The following is a 22,278-nucleotide window of genomic DNA, read 5'->3' on the forward strand; positions in this document are numbered from 1 at the left end:
GAAAAATTACCCATTCATATGTTTTGTCAATAAAAAGCTATAATTAAAAAAAGAAAGAAAAAAAATATAATATAATAGAGTCCAAGTGGGAAGTATTCTGTGTTTGTAAGTTCTGGGTAATTTTTTTGTTTTATTTCTTAAATTATGGTATTCAAGTTTTTTGTTTGTTTGTTTGTTTGTTTTTTAATTCATGTTCTTAGATACCTATAATTCTTTAATTGTCTCTACATATCCTGTCTTCCATATCATTGTGTTTTGCTTGTATGCTAATTATGTTGTGGGTTTTTTTGCTTTTCTTTTATATTATTCTTTACTTCTCTATATTTGTATTTCTAATTAGCTATTATCATTTTTATTCCATTTGTGATACTTAACATTATAGATTCAAGATTTTTTCTGCTATTATTAATATCTTCCTTGCTAGTTTATTGATGTTCAAGATCTTTAATTAGAATTTCTTCTTTCTGGAATTTTGAAAGATTTCAGTCTTTCCCCCTCAAAGTTCTTATCAATTATTTTTTAAAATTCTGTTCCTTTGATTGTGTTTTTCCTGACTGCTGGACCTGACAGCTATGCCAGCCTCCTCTTTCATTGGATAATTCACCATTTTATGCCTCAATTTCTGCCCCAAGTGACTTCTTGGAGAATAGGACTAACTTCAGATGAATACGAGGTTTTTTCCCTTAATCTTTGTGAAGTGACATACAGCTCAATTGTCCTGTCCCAGTACTCTTTCTCATTTGTCTGAGTTCTGTTGTAGTTTAGAATAGTAATTGTACTTCTGTCCTAGGCCAAGCAAAATTCTGTCTTTTTGTTTTCTTGGGTAGTGAGAAGGTGGAGGGTGGGTAGAATAGAGTTCTTTGTGATTATAAAACTTGAAATATATTACTCATAGTGATTCTATAAGAAAAGTACTTTATTGCTGTTAGAATGTGGAATATGAGTTATTTGAAGAGATATTTGCCATATTTTGTTATTCCATTACTATGATAGCAACTTTCTGTCTTCTAGCTAAGGGGACATTTATATTTAAAATTTTCTTTCAGACAAGGACATCGAACCTGAAGCCAGAGAGTCAGATTCAAAGGGGGAATGTTCTTTGGATGAATCATCCCAGAGGACAGTAATAGAAAGAACTACAGAGCACAATTCCCTGGATCCTGAAATGGGCAATGAAACTTTCAAAAGTCATGACTCACAAGGAAGGCAGCAGGACCCCCAGGAAACACATTTGAAACAAGTAACAATTGGACATGAAAAAACTTTAAATAAAGCAAGAGACTCTGAAATTAACCACTTTGGGGGATGCTTTATTCTAAAGTCAACCCTAACTACACAACAGAGAGTAAATAATTTTAGTAACTATGATATGCATGGGAAGAACTTCAAAGATAATTCAAAACTAAATAAATGTCAAAGAATCTACATAGGGAAGTATAGGTTGAAATATAAGGAATTTGGAAAAGCCTTCAGCCAAATTTCACAGCTTAATGTGTATCATGCCAATGATTCTGGAGAGAAATATCGTAAGTATAATGAATGTGGGAAAACCAATGATAAACAGGTAAACCTTACTGAACAACAGCAAATTCATTCTGGAGAGAAATCTCATAAATGTAATGAATGTGGGGAGGCCTTCAGCCAGATTTCACAACTTAATCTTCATCATACTATTCCTTCTGGAGAGAAAATCCATACATGTAATGAATGTGGGAAAATCAATGATAAACAGGCCAACCTTACTGAACATCAGCAAATTCATTCTGGAGAGAAACCTCATAAATGTAATAAATGTGGAAAAGGCTTTAGCCAGATTTCACAACTTAATCTTCATCATGCTATTCATTCTGGAAAGAAATTCCATAAGTGTAATGAATGTGGGAAAACCTATGACAAACAGGCAAACCTTATTGAACATCAGCGAATTCATTCTGGAGAGAAACCTTATAAATGTAATGAATGTGGCAAAGCCTTCACCCAATTGGCACACCTTACTCAACATCAGTTTACTCATAGTGGAGATAAGTTATTTAAGTGTTATGAATGTGGAAATGCCTTTATCCAGAGTTCACAACTTAATATTCATCAAATAATTCATTTTGGAAAGAAATTCTATACCTGTAATGATTGTGGAAAAATCTTCACCTTGAGAACAAATCTTTCTCAGCATCTGAAAACTCATTCTGGAGAGAAAGCCCATAAATGTAATGAATGTGGGAAAGCCTTTTCTCTAAAAACAAACCTCGCTAGGCATCAGAAAATTCATTCTGTAGAGAAATTCTATAAGTGCAATGATTGTGGGAAAATCTTTACTATGAAGACACAACTTTCTCAACATCAAGTAAGTCATCTTGGAGAAAAATTCTTTAAACTCAATGGTTGTAGGAAAATTATCTCTGAGAAGCCAAACCTCCTTCAACATGAGAAAATTCATTCTGGAGAGAAATCCCATAAATGTAATGATTGTGGAAGAGTCTTCACACGGCATGACTATCTGACTGAACATAAAAGAATTCATTCTGGAGAGAAACTCTATACATGCCATGATTGTGAAAAAGTCTTTCCTCATAGGGCAAACCTTACTCAACATCAGAAAGTTCATTCTGAAGAGAAACCTTATATATGTAATGTTTGTGGTAAAGCTTTTAATTTAAAGACAAACCTTTCTCGGCATCAGAAAATTCATTCTGTAGAGAAGTCTTATAAATGTAGTGATTGTGAGCAAGTCTTTACTAAAAGGACAAGCCTTATTAAACATCAGAGAATGCATTCCAGAGAGAAATCCTATAAATGTGTTGAATGTGGAAAAGTTTTTAGTGGAAGGACACACTTAACTCAGCATCAGTGTGGTGGAGCAAAACCATTTAAGTGCAAGGAATGTGGAAAATCCTTTGCCCAGCAGAAGAGACTTATCGGACATGAGAGAATTCATTCTGAAAAGAAATCTTGTAAATATAATAATTATGATAAAGTCTTCCCTCCAGGAACAGGCCTTATTCAACATCAAAGAATTCATTCTGGAGAGAAATCCTATAAATGTGTTGAATGTGGGAAAGCTTTCAGCCGAAAGACACAACTTATTCAACATCAACTTAATTATAATGGAGTGAAATCACTTTAAGTGTAATATAAATGGAAAGGCCTTTATACCCAAAGCACTTATATATTCCACATCAGAAGAATGCCTTATAAATCATAGGCATTTATTTAATATTTGTGAATTAAAATAAATTACAAATGAAGTAAGTTAAAATACTTTGCTGAAAAATAAGTTGTCTCATATCTACAGTATTTCTTTGTTCTACTGGTCTTGGTAACCTTTCAAAAAAGTAAATAAGCTGATTTGTTTATTTTAAAGCCACACCAACTTTAAACAGCATATTCCCCCCCCCCCTTTCTGGCTTATAAATTATCCTTTAATAATGTGTTCTAGGATTTTTCCAGAAATAAAAATTGGATTATTTTACATTTTTGACTTTCTGAAACTTGAAATGCTTATCCTTTTCCAATCCTATGTCTTCCATTCCCATAAATATTGATTCAGATTATTGATGTTACCTGAGATAATGAGAGAAAGGAAAGGAATAGGTATTCCTATAGTAGTTACTTAAAGATGGGTGCTATTATTCTCATTTTTTATTTCAGGAAACTGAGGCAAAGAGTTAAATGACTTGCTCAGCTAGTATTTGAGGTTGAATTTGAACCCAGGTTTTCCTGAGTCTAGGCTTACAGGTTTAGTGGTATATTCACTGCACTGCTTAGCTGTCTCAGCACTCATTTGTTCATTTAGCATCCTAGGTTACAATGTAACTGCCCTGGTAACTTAAATTAGTTGAAATGCTGCCTGATTGTCTTCTGTATTTTCTTGGATTTATCTTCTCTGCTTTTCATTTTTGTTTGAGTACATAGATTTTCCTCTTTGGCTTTTGTCTTCTTTAAGAACTTTTGAAAATAATGTGGGTGGGAGAATCATAGGGGGTTGGACCCAGAATCAGGAAACTTGACTCAGTTCAATCTCAGACCTTTATTAGCCATGTGATCCTGAGCAAAGCACTTAACTTCCACTGGTTCTTTCCTCATTTGTAAAATGGGAATAATAGTAGGTAGTTGTGAGATAATACTTGTAAAGTGTTTTGCAAATCTTAAAAGCACTTAAAAATGCCAGCTATTATTAACTTTAAAAGAACTTCAGTGATACAATTTCCATGCATCTCTACCAATCTGTGCTGACAGTTCCTCATTAGAATTTTTGTATCTTAATTTTGTATTTGTGTTTTATTACTCATGGGCTAATTTCCTTTGCTATGCATTTAGGCTGTTCTTTTTTTTTTTTTTTTTTTTGCACCCATTGAAAGCTGCATTAAGGGCACACATTAAGGGCTTTAATTTCTAGCATCACAGACTTTGAGGTTCAATAGCATATAGCCTCCAGTGTTCTTGTCATTTCTATTTCAGGATCAATTTTTTCTTGTTGATCAAAACTGTTTCAGAATACTAGTCCATTTCTTATTCTCCTCCCAGAATACTAGCCAGGATGTTTGAAATATTATTTATTCTACCTTTTGAACATTGAAATAATTTTTGAGGTAACTCACAAGTTTATCAGACATACCACTTTTGGCAAAGTATGACTAGTTGGGAACTCTCTTCACTCTCATTCTTCTGCTTCAGGTTTCTGATCTTTTCCAAATGCTCCATCCAATTTCTCTCTCTGAACAAGTGAAATACTAGTTAGAATATACTTAATTGGGACCTAGTTTTATTTTAGTTCTTCAGTATTACAAAAAAGTGCTGATATGAATGTTTATGTGTGCACATACACATATAATTTAGTACTGTTAATTTGTGGTATGTGTAATGTATCCATTTTCCTCATGATATTCCTCGGCATATATCCTAAGCAGGTCAAAGATGATTCATATATTATATGGTTTTCTTAACCAATCTAAATGTATTCCCTCTGCATCATTTCAGCTTATCTAGTGGCTTTCAAGGATAACTAAATTGTTGAACTTTTTTTTTTTTTTTCAGTAAAGGATTTGACTGATTGAATAAAGAAGTGTTTTTGCCTGGTTGAAGTATTAGAGTATAGCACTTAAAATGAGATGGGATGACTTAATTTAACTAACCTTCATTTATTATTAAAATATCTTTTTTTCTTTTTTTTTCTTTTTTTTTTTTTTTGGTTTTTCTGAGGCTGGGGTTAAGTGACTTGCCCAGGGTCACACAGCTAGGAAGTGTTAAGTGTCTGAGACCAGATTTGAACTCGGGTCCTCCTGAATTCAAGGCTGGTGCTCTATCCACTGTGCCACCTAGCTGCCCCCAATATATCTTTTTTTTTCATTTGTGGTTAAGTATATTTTTACAGGATAGGTCATGTTAGGTTGGATCTTGAGCTCCATTGTCCTTCAGAATACATTCCATTCTCTTGCATTTTCAAGTAGGGACAGAGTTGAAATTCTTTTGTATTTGAAGGTCTTTCTTCTAGTTTCCAGAGAATTTGTTGTAATGGAATCATTAAATTTGGTGATTATATGCCTTGGAGTTGCAGCCTTGGGTTTTTTTCTATAGACAATTTATGAATTCTTTGGATTGTACTTTTATTTTCTATATTCAGAAATTCTGGGTTGTTTTCTTATATCATTTCTCCCACTGTGATATTCAAGATTTTTGAGTTGTGTCCTAGGAGATCTATAATCCTTAAATTAACTCTATATATTTTGTTTTTACCATCAATATATTTTGATCAAGTGAACATGTTTTCTTTTAATGTTAATTTCTTTTAGATTCTCTTCTTCCAGATTACTCTTTGTATTTGCATTCCCAATAAGTTGTCTTCTCTTTTGTATTTTTGTGGATATTTGCCACTATATATTTAAGTCTTTCTATTCTGCCAAGTAATTCTGCTATGCAGGCCATAAATTCTGTTCTCACATTTTCATTCTCTTTCACTCTCTCAGGAAGACCATGCTGTGATTCCATACACTCCTCAAACTCTCCAGGGTCACCTGTCTCATCAAATTAATTTCCTTTTGTTAAACTTTATTTATTCATAGATGCCTACACTCATTTCCTATATTGGAAGACCATATTTCCTTCTGTTGTTATCTTCTCTGTTTGTCTATGTTCAAGGTTTGTGAGTTTTCTTTTCTCCTGATATGTTTGGGAATTTCAACCATTTTTTCCCTGTTGCTCACTTTCTGATTCCCTCCCCTATGTTGGTGGTTTCTTTGATACATGGATCTCAAAGATTCTCAGCCTCCTCCAATGATGAACAGTTCATGATTCAGCAAGGAAAAGGGAGGAAAGGAAAGAATAAGCATTTATTCAGCACCTGCTATGTCCCAGGCACAGTGCTAAGCACTTCTCAAATGTTATCTCATTTGAGTCTCACAATAACCCTGTGATGTAGATACTATTATTATCCTCATTCATTATCAAGTATACTTAAGGAGACTGATACAAAAAGAGGCTGTGACTTTGGCAGTGTCACACAGTAAATATCTGATCCTAGATTTGAATTCATGTTTTCTTGACCCTAGATTTAGTTTTCTGTCCACTGAACAATCTACCTGTCTCAGCAGTTAATGTTTCTGCCTTAAATTCTGTAGAGACAGTTGACCCCGATTGGATACTGTTCTTTTTTCTTCAGATATCATACAGTGCTACCCTATATGTAATACCTTGCCCATTGCCTCTGTGCCTCAGTTTTTTGGCCTAGTAGTGCATTATTGCCATGCTGATGATGAAGTAGCCTAGACAGATCTCTGCTTTTTTAAGTTTGAGTGTTCATAGCACTGGGAAGAGAGGGTGGCCAACATAGAATTGAACTCTATACATGCCCAGACACTGTCCTGCCTGTTCTCTCTATTCCTCTTCTCTCTTCTCTGTTGCAATACAATATACTGCTGGTTATTACAGCCTCAGCAAAGATCTGCAATTTGGATCTCTTACTGGAAAGATGTTGGGGGAAGAAGTGTGGGTTTGCAAGCCCCTGGGTCAGTTTATCTTGTGCATCCTTGCTGCTACTAGTGTGATGGACAATAGGGAAAAAGATTCTGATTAAGCATGAATTAGGCATTAAGTTCATGGAGTTTTTACCTTTGAGTTCCTTGTATTTTAGACCAAGTGGAAAAGAACCTGTGAGCTGCATGTTGTCTTAGAAAACCACCAATTAACATTAATTATGTTGTATTTTGTTATTGTTAAACTTTTCCAGTTATATTTTTATCTATTTTAGGGTGTACTGGTAAACGTTTTTATACTATAGCACAATGGCTCTGTGAACTAGACAAATGGAGAAGTGAAATTGCTTTATTTCTAAGCATAATTTCTCTTTTGGAGTGATTTGAGAGACAGTAAAGATCAGGGAAAATATCTGGGCCTCCGTTTGTGTTAGTCATGACTACTTAGAAATCTGCAATTTTCTTTTGAAGTTCACTTTTGTGTTATCTATTTTTCTTTTAGAAAAATGAAGTTATCAGTTTTATCTTTGTGTCGAGTATGTTTTTTTTTAATTTAACATTTTCTTTTTGTGTGCATGTGTATATTGACTTTTACTCTCTTAATTCTTCTTTACTTCTATGTGCATCTGTATATTAATGCTTATTTGATAGTGCCAAAGTGAATATTGTTATAAAATTACTTGTTGATGTGCAAGTGAAATGTTATTGCTCTTGTAACATCTTTATTTGCTTGGCCAATTTGCTGGTAATTGACAAATTGTTAACACATTTGGTTGTTATTACTGCTAATTTGTATAATTCTTTTTTGCTAATATTTTATAAATTCTCTTTGTCTTGGAGTTTGACTAAATTATTTTTTGGTTGATGAATTACCTTTTGGTGAAACATTAAAGGTTGGTATTATGAATCAGTATTGTGAAAATATAAGTGTGGTATTTAAAGGATACTGTCACTTGATAGAATTTTAGCATTTGCAAAGCATTACTAATATTTGCATGAAACTAAGGATGGAATTGAAGTCTTAAAGAACCATTGTGGTGTAGTGGATGCAGCACTAGACTTGGAGAGAAGAGTTCAAAAGTGACTTTAGAAATTATTTTGTGCCTGTGGGCAAGTCATTTAATTGATTTATGCCTTAGTTTCCTCATATGTAGAATGAAAGATTTTGGACTTTATGATCTCTGAAATCCTATCCATCTCAAAATCTACGATCTTATTTATGATCGTAAAAGAATTGAAGGACTGTGAAATATCTGTATTGGAATGAATAGTACTAGGGAATTGATTAATAATCCTTTTTCAAAAGTAGTTCTAGAAGCGCTATAGAAATATAGCAGCAATTAATGCAGCTGATATAACACAGAAATTGAGGTTCAACCTTTGAAGACATGGGCTTTCACAGAATACTAAGCAGATTATTATTAGCAGATTTATACTCTTCATTTGTGAATAATCATAATGCCATGTTTTCTGTGTCAGGCTTTACCTGTGCTTATTTGGAAAGCTAACTTTCTTGTGTCAGATAGTAATGTGACAATTGTGTGAGTGCTCCAAACTAGGTCTGCTCAAGTAGAGAGTTCACTAGTATATCATGTTAAAGCCAGAACTAATGGTTGCATAGAGAAGTATCATTTATGAGCATGATACAGAAAATAAAGGGGTTTAGTTTAGGAACTTTTTTTACCCATGGTCCCTTGTCCTTTCTGGGGAAGACTTGGTATAAATGTAGGCCATGTGTTCAATAAAATTGCTAAAGGACTGGCAAGTATTAGATAGGAACAAGATGGATTGTTTGATGGAAAGATCCCAAAGGCCCTGTATTTGACTACTTGTAGGATCTAAGGTACAGAAGCCCTTCATGTAGCTATAATGTTTGAAAGATTCTGAAAGGTTCTATGTCTCTGAAAAGAGGTATAAAAATATGGTGCTTTCAGAATTTGTCAGTATCATTCAGCACAAAGAGAATAACTTCTCTCCCAATTTTTTGGTATGGCTAGAGATCTTGTCACACTAGTACAGAAAGGATTAATCTTCCTAAAAAAAGATGTGAACAGATTAAACCGAGTAGGCAACTGTCATCCCTAAATGATACCGTAACAACATGCCACAGTTAATATAATAAAACAACACATGAACATATATGCACTAATGGAAAAGCTCAATAAAAAGCCATTCCATATATTCACCTCTCACATGTAACATGTGAGACAACATGAGTAACATATACTCATCCATTGTTCAAAAAAACTAAGCAAGAGTATATAGTCTTGCAGATACATTGTTAGATGAAGAAACTCAGAAAATCTGGTGAGACATAAACCCAAGGCCCCATGAATATCACCATCAAAAGAAAGACCAGTTAGTTATATATTCCATTAAAACTGGCCATTAAAAAGGGAACTACTGAAGGATAGAAGAAGCTTTTATTTGTAGACTCCTAGGCTTGGGATAAGAACATCAAAATGGACCAGTATACCATACCAAGAATTTGAAATGGACCAGTAAACCATGCTCTCATTATTTTCTTTTTTTTTTTAGGCAACTATTTGTTTTTAGTATTTTATGTGTTCAATGACTAATACTAGATTCCTATAGCAAATGATTGCTTTCAGCTGTTCAGCTAGATTTTTTACCAGTTTGACTACATACTTGTGGTTATAAGATACTCATCTTGCCTCTCTAAAGATTAATAGAGAACATTGTTGGAGCAGAATTACTTGCAAGTGCTGGTGTACCTTGATGATATCATTGTCTTTAGGAAGATCATGGGAAAAACATGAGGAAATGGTCGCTTAGCTAGAAGGACATGTCTCAAAGTTTTGAATTGAAAAGTGCCAGTTTTGTCAAGTATGTTGATTATGTAGTATTACAACAAAGTATGAGTGCTGACCCAGAGAAGATAGAAATATTCTGCCATGGTCAGAAATTTAAAGCTCTAATGACTTTTCTAGGATTTGGCAGGTATTAATCACAAAATTTGTTAGAAAGTACATTGCCATTTCTAAGCCACTGAATGACCTCATTTGAGGTTATGCCTGAAGAAATATAGAAGCCGAAGAACAAGAAATACAAAGTTATTTTAAAATCAGGAGAACCTTTTTGAGCCCAGTGGATAGACAGATGTGAACAGGATTTCAGAAATTTGGTCAGGGGCAGCTAGGTGGCGCAGTGGATAGAGCACTAGCCTTGAATTCAGGAGGACCCGAGTTCAAATCAGGTCTCAGATACTTAACACTTCCTAGCTGTGTGACCCCGAGCAAGTCACTTAACCCCAGCCTCAGAAACAAAAAGAAATTTGGTCAGTTGCCTTACCTATGAACATCATAATGTTACAGGCCTAAATAGACCAAACCTTTTGTATTACACTTCGATGTCAGAGAGTTTAGGAACAGTTCTATACCAAGAGGATGGTGGTCGCCAAAAACCGAGTTGCATTTGCCAACAGAGGTTTAAAACCCAGACTCTTTACCCCATATATAAGGTAGAGTTCTTTAAAAGGGGTTGTTATTGATAAATTCAAAGACTACATATGTAAAGGGAAATTACTAGTAGGGACCAACAATAATCTATTGATCAATGCCAGGTTATATGTTGGTTTCCAATGATAGATGGAAGTTATTGTGGATTCACAGCATAAATTACTAGTCAAGGAAGATTAATGTTGATGCAGATATCCAGTTCTAAAGGCCATGTGCTGAAAAATGTTTGTGCTCATGGGACATAAAAATAGGCAAATCAGTGGAAAAGTATTCCAATATTCACTTGTACAGAGACTGAGCAATTTTACCATAATCAAAACAAGCTAAAAGATGAGCAGAGCCCCCACCAAAAAAAATCCATAACAATTTATTACCCATAGGTAAATTACTTGGATTATCTGATGAGAAGGAAAATTAATAGATATGAACACTGGAGCTCTATGAAAAGAGACTTCCCAAATCATGCAAACATTGTGTGATCCAGATAGTGATTCAGAATCAAACATTTCAGGGCACTGTAGATAGAGCAATAGCCCTGAAGTCAGGGTTCAAATCTGGTCTCAGACACTTAACACTTCCTAGCTGTGTGACCCTGAGCAAGTCACTTAACCTCAGTTGCCTCAGCAAAAAAAAAAAAAAAATCAAACATTTCAAGTGAAGAAGCTTTGCTGTACTTCAACAATTAGTTCAAATAATGAGAAAGAATTAAAGAAAGTAACCATTTTTTGGGCATACTTTATTTCTAAAGACTCCTAGGGTCACAAAGAATAATAACTGGGGCAGCTAGGGGGCGCAGTAGATAGAGCACCAGCCCTGAATTCAGGAGGACCCGAGTTCAAATGTGATCTCAAGACATGTAACACTTCCTAGCTGTGTGACCCGGGGCAAGTCACTTAACCCCAGCCTCAGGGAAAAAAGAAAAGAAAGAAAGAAAGAAAAAGCACATAAAAAAGAATAACTGCTGTGGACCCTTTATATAATTATGAAAATTATGATCAGCCTAAATCAACTATCTCAGGTATGAGGAAAAGATAGGTGTAGGAGAGATCTTGCCAAGACATTAATTTTTGATATTCCAGGATAAACTGGTGAAATAGTTACAAATATATCCAAAGGATAATGCTATATTTACCCATGCAATATATATATTGCATATAATTGCAAATATTCATTTATGGCATGTTAATTATTGCATGTATTGGTTTTTTAAATTTGCTTTTGTGCTAATATCTTGCCTATATTGTAGCTACATTTACTTGTTATTTATACATATTTTGCTGTTAGTTACTTGTGAATATACTGTTTTTGCATATTATAATTTGTAGTCTCATTAATGTTATTGCCTTAATTTTCATGCCTTTATGGGTTTTTGCTTGTTATATGGATATGTTATTTATTGTTTTATTGTGTTGTGACATGTGCATATATTAAGTTCTACATGTAATTTATATCTTTAGTCTTTTAAACAGTCTGTCAAATCATGTTTTGCATTATGTTAGGTCTATTTGTATGTACTGCTGATAAATATTTCTGTGAATGGCAATTACCTAGGATTCTTTAATCTTTTTTTGTTGTTGAAAGTTAACGTAACTTGGGGCAGCTAGGTGGTACAGTGGATAGTGCACCAGCCTTGAATTCAGGAGGACCCGAGTTCAAATCTGGTCTCAGACACTTAACACTTCCTAGCTGTGTGACCCTAACCCCAGCCTCAAAAAAAAAAAAAAAAAAAAAAAAAAAGAAAGAAAGAAAGTTAACATAACTTGATGTTATATGTGCATTTTCAGATGCCAACTACATACTGCAGTTGATTTTGAAAGGGACTACAAAATTCCAGACTTGGGAATATGCAGATTTATTTCCTTTTAAATAAAGAAGAAAAAAATCTGAAACCTATTAGTTTCGGGTTTGTATTCTTTGACAGATAGAACAGGTAAGTGTTGTATTGAATAGAAAGATAATCCATAGAATAATGTAAAGATAAAAAGTCAGAAATGTTTCCCAATTGACTAGGGGTGATTGGTTAGTTGTATAGAGAAGTAGACTGAAGTATTCTGGTAAATGTTTAACATCTGGCTCTTTAAGGGGGAAAATATATGTATAATATTCTTTTATATTTAATTTGTATGTTTAATATTTTCTCCATCACTTAAATTTAGATAATCCATAAAACAATCAAGACTTGATTTGTAGTATTTGCCAGTTTCTTAGGTATAAAACAAGTCACTAAAAAGTTAACAGTAAGCTCACTTGAGTAAATATAAGCTGGCTCCAGTATACTGCTAGAAGTAGGTAGACCTGGATCCTAATGACAGGAGGATATGAAACTCTTCTTATAAACAGGAAGTAAAGCATATTTGATAGTTTGATTCCCTCATAAATTTAAAGATAGAGGATTTAATATTTTTTCAATATACATCAAGTAACCAACCTACTGCTGGGCCTTGAATTTGAAATCAAGGCTAAGTAGGCTCTATGCATTGGGAGACAGCAAGGGAGGAGTTTTTAATTTTCTCCAGAGGCAATAGGAAGCCATTTGAGTTTTGAGTGGGGAGTGACATAGCCAGATTTGCCCTTAAGGAATTACTTTGGCAGGTATAGAGAGGACAGACTAAAGTTGGGAGAAATTAAATAGATAACAAACAAAACACTGCATTATACTAGGTGAGAGGTGATGAGAAGCTGAACTAAAGTGGTGACTGTGAGTAATGAATAGGAAACAGATGCAGGATGGTGTGGATGTAGAAAAGTCATGGTATAGTGATGGAATATGTGAGGTGAGGGTGAGGAATCAAAATGAAATATTCAAATTGTGAACCTGTGTGACTGAGAGGCTACCCAAGTAGTACCATGGATAATAAGAAAGATAGGAAGTGAGTGGATTTGGATGGCAATATGTTGGGGATATATTGAATTTGAGATGGCTTTAGGATGCTTAGTTTTGAAAGTTCAATATAAGTAGTTGGTGATGCAGGAGTAAATAAGTAAATATGCACATCATCTATAGAGAGATGATACTTGAACGTTTGGAAGTTAATGAAATCAAAAGAGCATAAAGTGAATAGGACTTAGGGGTGGAGTCCCGGGGAAGCAGATAGCACATGTATGGTAATGTAGCAAAGGAGAATGAGAAGGTATAGTTGGACAGATAGCCTCTTTACTCCTTTTCATATTTTAGTTGTGAAAGAGTTGATATGTATGATATTGATCTAGCTTTAGAACTGGCTAAATGGCAGACCTAAAAACATTATCTTCTGATGAAGCATCCCTATGATTTGTTCTTGACTCTATATATATTATTCAAAATTTTCAGTCAGAGTAATGTTCTGGTTAGCTTTCTGGAGGTCTCTGGACCAGCCTTCATTTCAGCAGAGTACTCACCACGAGAATAGCCAGGGATAAAGTCCAAATGTCTTTATCGTCTCCTTCACAGTCTGTCTCCTTGCCTGGGGCCCAGGCTAGCTTTCTGGAGGCCCTTCATACAGGCCTTGGTCTCAGTGGAGAAATGAAGGACAGACCAGCCACCATCATGGTGGGAGAAGGAATGAATGTCTCTCTTCAAGTCTTTGTTGGCTCTTATATACTCTATTATAATTACATCATCGTAGGTGTCAATCTTGTAGAACTATAGTAAATATTAAGTACGTGTACTGAACTAGAGAACTATTAATCACCATGCTAAACTAGATAACCATTGTTTTATCAATTCCTCTGAATTAACACCTTGTTTCAAGTATACTTCTCCAGAGTTCTGGCTCTCTACAAATCAGTGACATGCAAGGAAGCATGTGGTATGCTTAATAAACTGATAGAGATGGTTTAATTCTAATTTGATCTCAATAAGATAGAACAGTGGGTCAAATCACAAATCAAAGGTGAAATGCACTAAATGTAAAAGTTTACAATTGATTTCCAAAAAAGCAACTTTAAAAAAACATGATGGGGGACATATGACTAAAGAAGTGGAAGGGGTGTTTAAAGATGGAGGGGCATTAATGGACTGCAAACTCAATATGAGTCAACAGTGTGATCTAGCAGAAAAAAAAAACAACAAAAAACAAACACCCTAAATAGCTAATGGCAGCACAGACTGCATTCACTGAGAGCCACACTGTCCTGAGTGAAAGAAAATTAAGAACTATTAAGTTCAGCTATTCATTTTCCCTGATTATGTCACATCTAAAGTTCATTTTGGGAAAGAAAAGCTTAAGCATACTCATTAGAGGATGATCATAATGATGAAAAGATTGGAGAATATGATAAAGATCAGTAGAGGGAAGTAGGCATGTTTAATGTGGACTTGATTTGTGGAGACATAACTTTTTAATTATCTGAAGGACCACTAAAATAGACTTGTTCTGCATGGCTTTAGAAAGCAAAACTGCAATGGATGGAGTTTGCAAAGAGATAGACTTAGGCTTGATGCCTTGATGTAAGGAAGATTTTCTCAATAATAAGAGACACAGAAATATGGAATGGGCTTTGGAAACAATGTTTTGTACTTCATTAAAATTTTTCAGTCAGAGGCTAGGTGATCATTTAAATGTTTTGTAAAAGGGATGCTTTGGATTGGACTGTATGGTCTTTGGGGTCTTTTCCAGTTCTTAGGTTTTATCTTGTTATAAAACTTGTTTTGCCTTCTTAGAGAAGTATTCAGAGCAATGAATTCAAATTGCAGAGAGAGTTTGATATTCTGTGCAAGGTATAAGCTGATCAGAGCACAGAACAACACATTCATTACATTTCAGAGTTCCTTTTTAGTATGCTTACTTTCATGGTAAGGTGTACCATCAATTTGAAGACTTATCATAATTACTTTTATTTCATTGATTTTTTTTGTCAACTTCATTTTCTAAGATAGTCTTCTATCTAGAGTGCCATCCTTTATATTTAAGAACAAAAAAGAAAAAAATAAAAGAAAAATTTACCAACACATAAATAATTCTGACAATATATGATGTATTCTCCAACTATAGTTTTCTGCCTCTGGAAAGAAGGCAGAAAGATACATTCTTATATTCTTTCTGGTCTTGATCATTATAATTTCATAACCTTTAGTTTTAGTTTTTGTTCTTCTAATTTCCATTGTTGAAGTATCTTGATTCTGCTTACTTCACTTTGAATCCATTAATATGAATCTATCCCTACTTATCTATATTTTTCATATTCATCATTTCTTGTATTATATACCAATTATATGCACATACACATTTTACATACATGTTTATGTGTGTGCACATACATATCACACATTGTTTCATTGGGGAAATGTTAAACAAATTGTGGTATATAAATGTAATGGTATATTCTAATTCTCTGCTACTACCAAAAAAAAGTGTTAGAAATATTTTGATATACATGAGAACTTTCTATCTTTGACCTTAGAATATTTAGTAGTGATATCTCTTGGTCATAGAAAGTGGACATTTTTATTAGTTTAACATTTTAATTCCAAATGCTTTCAGAACAGTTGGACCAATTTACAGCTGCACTAATAGTGTACCCATCTTTCCATAATTGTTCAACATTTACTATTCCCACTTTTCTCACTTATGACAATTTTATAAGTCTGTAGTAAAATCTTAGTGTTGTTTTGGTTTACATTTCTCTTTTTTATTAGTGAATGAATAAATGGTAAAATGTTAAGTGCTGGGGAGACAAATATGAGGAAGCTAGACAGTTCTTTCCCTTAAGGAGCATATTACATTCTAATGAGTGAAAACAACATATAAAGAGCAGCTAGAAAATGGAGGTTGAGCAGAGATACATGCATGCTGACTGGGTCAGAAAATGTTCTGGAGGCCCAGTTCCTGGCAAAATAAGGTGAAAATTCAGTTATAAAAACTGCCTAGTAAGTTGGGGAATAAGTATAAGTATAATGGTTTGGAAATGACTTGAAATTGGAGCAATTACTTATTCACTGGGGAATAAATCTTGGTTTATATATTTGTGTCAGCTCTCTACATATTTTAACTATCAAGTTTTTACCAGATAGTTGATGTAAAGTTCTTTCCCCCCAATTCTTCTTGTTCCAGTTGTACTGGTTTTATTAATGAAAAAGCTTTTCAGTTTCATATAATTGAAATATTTTTTCTCTTTTCTTGCTATCACCTATGATTATTGTTTACTTAAAAATTCTTACCCTTATCATGAGTATGAAAGGTACCTTATTTAGTTTTTAAAAATACTTTTAATATCCATATTATCCATCCATATATCCATTCTGAATTATTTTATGGCATACTGTTTATATATATGTTTAAACAAGATGCCAAACATATGACATAACATTTTTGAATGAAATCCAAAGAGATTCAAATATAATTTGGAAAAATTTAACAAAATAAATAAAAATACAATAAAATATTGATAATACACCATTTTATAACTAAGTCAATATGTAACCTACAGGGATCTTTATGCACAGTTTAATGGCTCCCATTTCTATTTTAGTTTGACATCATTGGTTTAAACCTAGTTTTCTTCCACTTTATTCTTTCCTTCATTTCTTATCTAATAAGCAGTTCTTCCCCGACTAATTTATTTTCTTGGGACCATAATTACTTTTAATAATAAATATATAATAAATAAAACATAAAAATACTTTTAGTAACAATAATATCCTTCTGTTTGAATTTTCAAATGTTCAGGAAGTTATAAATTGCTGCAAATTTACAGCAGCAAAGAAGGCTTTAATTGTATTGCTAGGATTTTTCTCCAGCATGAATTTGCTGATGTTGAGTAAGGTTTGAACATTTGATAAAGGCTTTCTCACAATCATTACATTTGCAGAGTTTTTCTCCAGCATAAATATCCTGGTGCTGATTAAGGTTTGATTGCTTAGTGAAGGCTTTCCTTTATTTATTATACTTATAGGGTTTCTCTCCAGAATGAATTAAATTGTGAAAAGTAGTTATAGCATTTTACCACATTCATTACATTTAAATGGGTTTTCTCCAATATTCATGTTGAGTAAGATTTGACTGCTTAGTAAAGGTTTTCTCACGCTCATTACATTTGTAAGATTTATTTCCAACATGAATCATTTGATGTTTGTTAAGTGTGACCTGAAGGTAAAGGCTTTCCCACATTTTTTACTATACTTATAGGGATTCTCTTCAGAATGAGTTCTTTGATGAAGTTGTGAAATTAGGCTGAAAGCTTTTTTACATTCACTACATTTAAATGGTTTCTTTCCATTGTGAAAGTGCTGATGTTGAGTGAAATGTGTCCTCTGAGTGAAGGTTTTCCCACATTCAATACATTTATAGGGCTTCTCCAGAAGAATTCTCTGATGGTGAAATGTGACTTAAAGAAAAAAGTCTTCCCACATTCATTACATGTATAGGATTTCTCTCCAGAATTAATTTTCTGATGTTTAGTAAGGTATATATGCTTGTTAAAAGTTGTCTCACATTCATTAGATTTGTAGGTTTGATTTTCTGAATGAATTATCTGAACATTAAATTGTAAAATCAGGTTCAAGTATTCCCCAAATTCATTATAGTTAACAGATTTATTTCTTGTGAATATTTTTGGACATTCAATTAGAAGCAAATCATCTTTGATGCTGTTTCTATAAATATCATATTTTTTATAGAAACTTCTCATTATAGGAACTCTCTTTTGTATAACTGGGATTGATCTAAGACTGAAGCTTCTCTCAAATTCATATTTCACATGTTTCTCCTGGTAACCATGCTGCTTCACTAGTATGCTTGTAACATTTAAAGGATTCTTTTGGTTTGAAGTTCCAGGAAGTATATCTTTTAGTTCTTTCTGTTATCTCCTGAGATGACTCAGGAGTTTTCTGTTTTGGAATGTTCTCCTCTGGTTGAAGCTTTGTTTCCCAGTCTGAAAGAAATGTAAAAAAAAGTGTAAAAGAATTATTAAAATATATGAAAAAAGAAATAAAAATATAAAAATTTAATTTCCTTATGGCAGAAGAAAGAGAACTATTATAGGAAGAGTTAATAAAAATGGGAAAAATGTCTAAAATGAATTGGTTCATGCTTATATAAAAGCTTTAATGCAGAGAAAGTGCTTTCCTTACCACAACCTTGTGATCAAGGTAGTAAAATTATCATTATTACCATTTTCTTGATGGCTCTCAAAGGCATTAAGTGCTTTTCTCACAGTCAAATAGTTAATAAACAACATAACTTAGAACTCAGATTGTCTTCAATTCCAGAGTTTTTTGCATTGCGGGCAAGAGTGTAGGCTTTATACAACTTATTTCATAAAGAAAGTATTTAAATACAAATATAACATAAGCATATTATATTTTAAATATAACAAAGTGTTTAAATATCAGTCAACTAGCATTTACTAAGTATTTACTATCTGCCATTCATTTGTTATCTCTCAAATAATCACCATTGTAAAGAGATTCAGAGTGAAGCTCTGCAGTGCATCACTCTGCTTCCCTAAATAGCTTTCTTCACACAAAATCCCCCAGCTCATTCCATTATGCTTTCAGGGAATTGAATACTGAATACCAGAAATCCTTTGAATTACTCCGGCATTTCTAGTATCTTCACTTGCCATTAATTGTAATTGTAATTGTAATTGTAATGAAGTTCAGAATGAAGACAAGTGAATAAAAATCCTGAACTCATGTTTCTCTTAGTTCCTCATAGTTGTTCCTTCTTTACAATGCAATATTACCTTTCATGTGTATCTCACAATTTGTTTCAATTATTCTTTGAACCTTGATCACTGATTTTGTTTCCTGTTTTTGATTACTTCTAAAAGTATTGCTATGGATATTTTAGCATATAGGAAATATTAAATATTTCTATCTTTGACATCTTCATATTTGCTCAGTAGTAGGAATACTGGGTCAAAGGGAATGAACTTAATGACTTTTCTTGAATAATTCCTTTTTTTTTTTTCTTATGTTCTCCTTGTAAAAACATTTTATTTTTTCTTCATTTACCTGCAAAAATAATTTTTAACATTCATCATTAAAAAAAAAAAGTTTTGAGTTCCAGTCTTGCACCATTTTATTAATAGTGCACTAATGTGCTATCTTTTCATGGTCCCTCCACCATCAAATACTTCTATTTTTATGATCATCTACAATTTGATAGGCATAGGTTAAACCTCAGAAATGTCAAATTATACTTATTATAGGGAAATGGCCTAGGCTTGTGATTCTGTTGAGGGATGAGAAACTCTAATAGTGATGGGGGTCTCCAGGCTGGTGTCACAGGTTTTATGAAATAATTGACAGTCCCAATCTTCAAGCAAAGTTTTGGCAAAAAAAAAAAAAGGGGGGGGTGTTAATTTTCACTGAGAAGTCTCAGTGGGCTAATTTCTAGTTAGGAAATTAGCAAAGGTTGGGATACAGAGTCTTGATTTTATTTAGCTTTCTATGGCCCGGGGCTAGAAAGCAATCTCTAGATGACTGAAGGGGCTAATTTTTAAATCAATAAGGGTAGTGATTGTTTACCAGACCAAAATGATTCCCAGATCAATTGGATGTGGGAGTTTACCATGGGAACTAGGTAGTTTTCCCAGAGTTTGAGGGGTGAGATTCAGGGTTTTTTCTAATCTAGATCCACCCCCCCCTAAAAAAATCAGGGGAACACAGTTCTGTTAAATCATTCCCCTTTCAAGCAGTCATCCCACATTAATTTGGGGCAAAAGGACAAAGGTCTCATCTTTTGGAGCTGCTTCAAGCTGACAAAGGGTGTAGAGTGTCCCTATGCTCAATGGGGGTTCAGGCCAGGAGGAGAAGTGCGAGATCTGAAGATGGCAGCAACAACATCTGGGAATGTTGAGTGTCCAAGTCAGTTATCCCATGATCTTCAGCTTGAGCCAGTAGTTGGAAGTTCTTATCTTGGAGCCTGGAGGAAACAAATCTCACAAGCAGGTTAAAAGTGGAGTGACATTCAGGATGGAGATGGTGACATTTGGGAATGGGGCCTTCACAAATAATGCATCAGGTCCTATATGTGGGCCCACCCAACAATCCCAAATGCCTCCACTGCCCACAGAGCTCCCTAGCTGAAAGGCTAAGAAGGAGTTATCCTACCAACAGGGGCCACAGAATGACAACAAGAAAAGCTGGAGAGAAATTCTAGGAGCAAAGTTCTCATCCTTGGAGTGGTGAAAAGTAAGGAAGAAGACTACAGTGAGAGAAAGAACGCAATTTCACCCTTTTTCTCCAGAATGTTTTCAGAGATGGAAGAGGAGCTTCAGGTCCTCTATGGTTTACACAATATTCTGAAATATCTGAGGGAGAAGTAACAGCAGCAGCATTTTTAATACTAGAAATATGAGTCCAGCTAGGGAACCCTTCCAGTTTAATTGATGGTGGAGTAATCAGAATTGATAAGGTCGAAAAAAGAGATAGTTCAAGATAAAAATAATTAACAGGAAATTCTTGTCTGAGGAGGGTTAAAAGGAGATAATTTGAGATGAAAATGATTAAGATTAAGAGAAATTCCTGTCTTATTTACAAATATCTCCGGAACCTCTTGGATAACATCTATGTGAAAATGTTGTTTTGATGACCCTAGTTATGTATAAAAGGAAGTTCTAAAAAATGGAATCCTTGCACTCAGTCTACACCAGCCTTGTGCCCGCCAACTGGCATCCCCTTGCAGACAGTTTGGTCTTCCTGGAGGCCAAATGCCTGTCTATCCCTTTACTATCAATAAAGACTTTGTTTTGATACAGCATTGAGTAGTGAATTCATTCACTACCGAACCTGCACTTGGTTACTTTGGGGAAGGAGAGGTTAATCAGACCCAGGAGGAGAAGAGCTGATCCATCTCGGCTTAGAGCCTCAATTTACTCCTCATCAAGAATGACCTTATATGGTCCTTTCTACTTTATACCCAGAGGTCAGCACCTTGAGGCTTCCAAGATTTCAGGTATATATCATGTCCCCTGGATTTACAAGGGAAGTCTTCCTACGAGCATCTGTAGGTTTAGGGAGATGCTCATTTGCATATATAGAAAGGGCTTTCTTGACTATACCAAGCTGTGTGGCAAACTGAGTGACCAGATGCTGTTCTGGATCAACAAGAATGTCGGTAAGAAGGGCCTTCCATACAGAAATTCAAAGGGGCTCAGCTTAATATTCTTTCAAGGTGCAGTGCTGACTCTAAGAGGCTGTAATGGGAGATTCTTCACCCAATCCTCTAGTCTCCATGCACAGTTTAGTCAGGACTCGCTTAAGGGTGTGATTCATTTTCTCCACCTTCACAGAGGCCTGAGGACCCCAGCCAGATGGAAGTGGTAAGTGATCTTACGTGCCTTAGTCACATTTAGGGTTATCTGAGAAGTGAAGGCTGGACTATTGTTGCTCTGCAGGCCATAGTGAGGTATGATCTCTTTTAGCAAACACTTTGATATCTCCTGAGTCTTCTCAGTCCTGCAGGGAAAAGCTTCTACCCACTAAATAAAGATGTCAACGAAGACCAAAAGCAACTTGAAACCTCTGCAAGGGAGCATATGTGTAAAGTCTATTTGCCAATCTTCCCCTGGGTATGTGCCTCTTTTCTGAACAGGCTTTATGAGGGGGGAGTTTTAACAGCTCTTTCAGGATTTACTTGGGCACAAACTGGGCAGGCCTGGCAGACCTGCCTGATCATTTCTTCCAGTTTGTGACCAGCAAAAATGCTTTTCTCAAGGGATTGAAGAGCATTTCTTCCCAAGTATGTAGCCTGATGAAGACCAAAAATAATTGCTCCTAGGATTAAAAGTTGGCTTGAGATTGTTTGAAACCAGGCAGAAAGAGAAAGGGTATATCCTCTTTCTTCTTCAAGGACTTGTTCCTGTGAGCTATTTGAAGAGGTATAAGAATCAGGGAACTGGGGGATTAA

At 34.5% G+C, this 22,278-nt stretch overlaps 1 protein-coding gene across 2 annotated transcripts in view; it reads left to right on the plus strand.

The window, feature by feature from the left end:
* Nucleotides 1-16,553, plus strand: part of LOC141550321 (uncharacterized) — a 39,585-nt gene extending 23,032 nt beyond the window's left edge. For both annotated transcript variants that reach the window (XM_074280837.1, XM_074280838.1), the window contains exon 7: nt 1,047-16,553. In XM_074280837.1, coding sequence (XP_074136938.1) covers nt 1,047-3,121 — 2,075 coding nt within the window. In that variant the 3' untranslated portion in view covers nt 3,122-16,553. The remainder of the gene's footprint in view (nt 1-1,046) is intronic.
* Nucleotides 16,554-22,278: the final 5,725 nt, after the last annotated feature.

The sequence above is a fragment of the Sminthopsis crassicaudata genome, chromosome 1 (genome assembly GCF_048593235.1).
Source record: "Sminthopsis crassicaudata isolate SCR6 chromosome 1, ASM4859323v1, whole genome shotgun sequence".
Taxonomy (NCBI): Eukaryota; Metazoa; Chordata; class Mammalia; order Dasyuromorphia; family Dasyuridae; genus Sminthopsis; species Sminthopsis crassicaudata.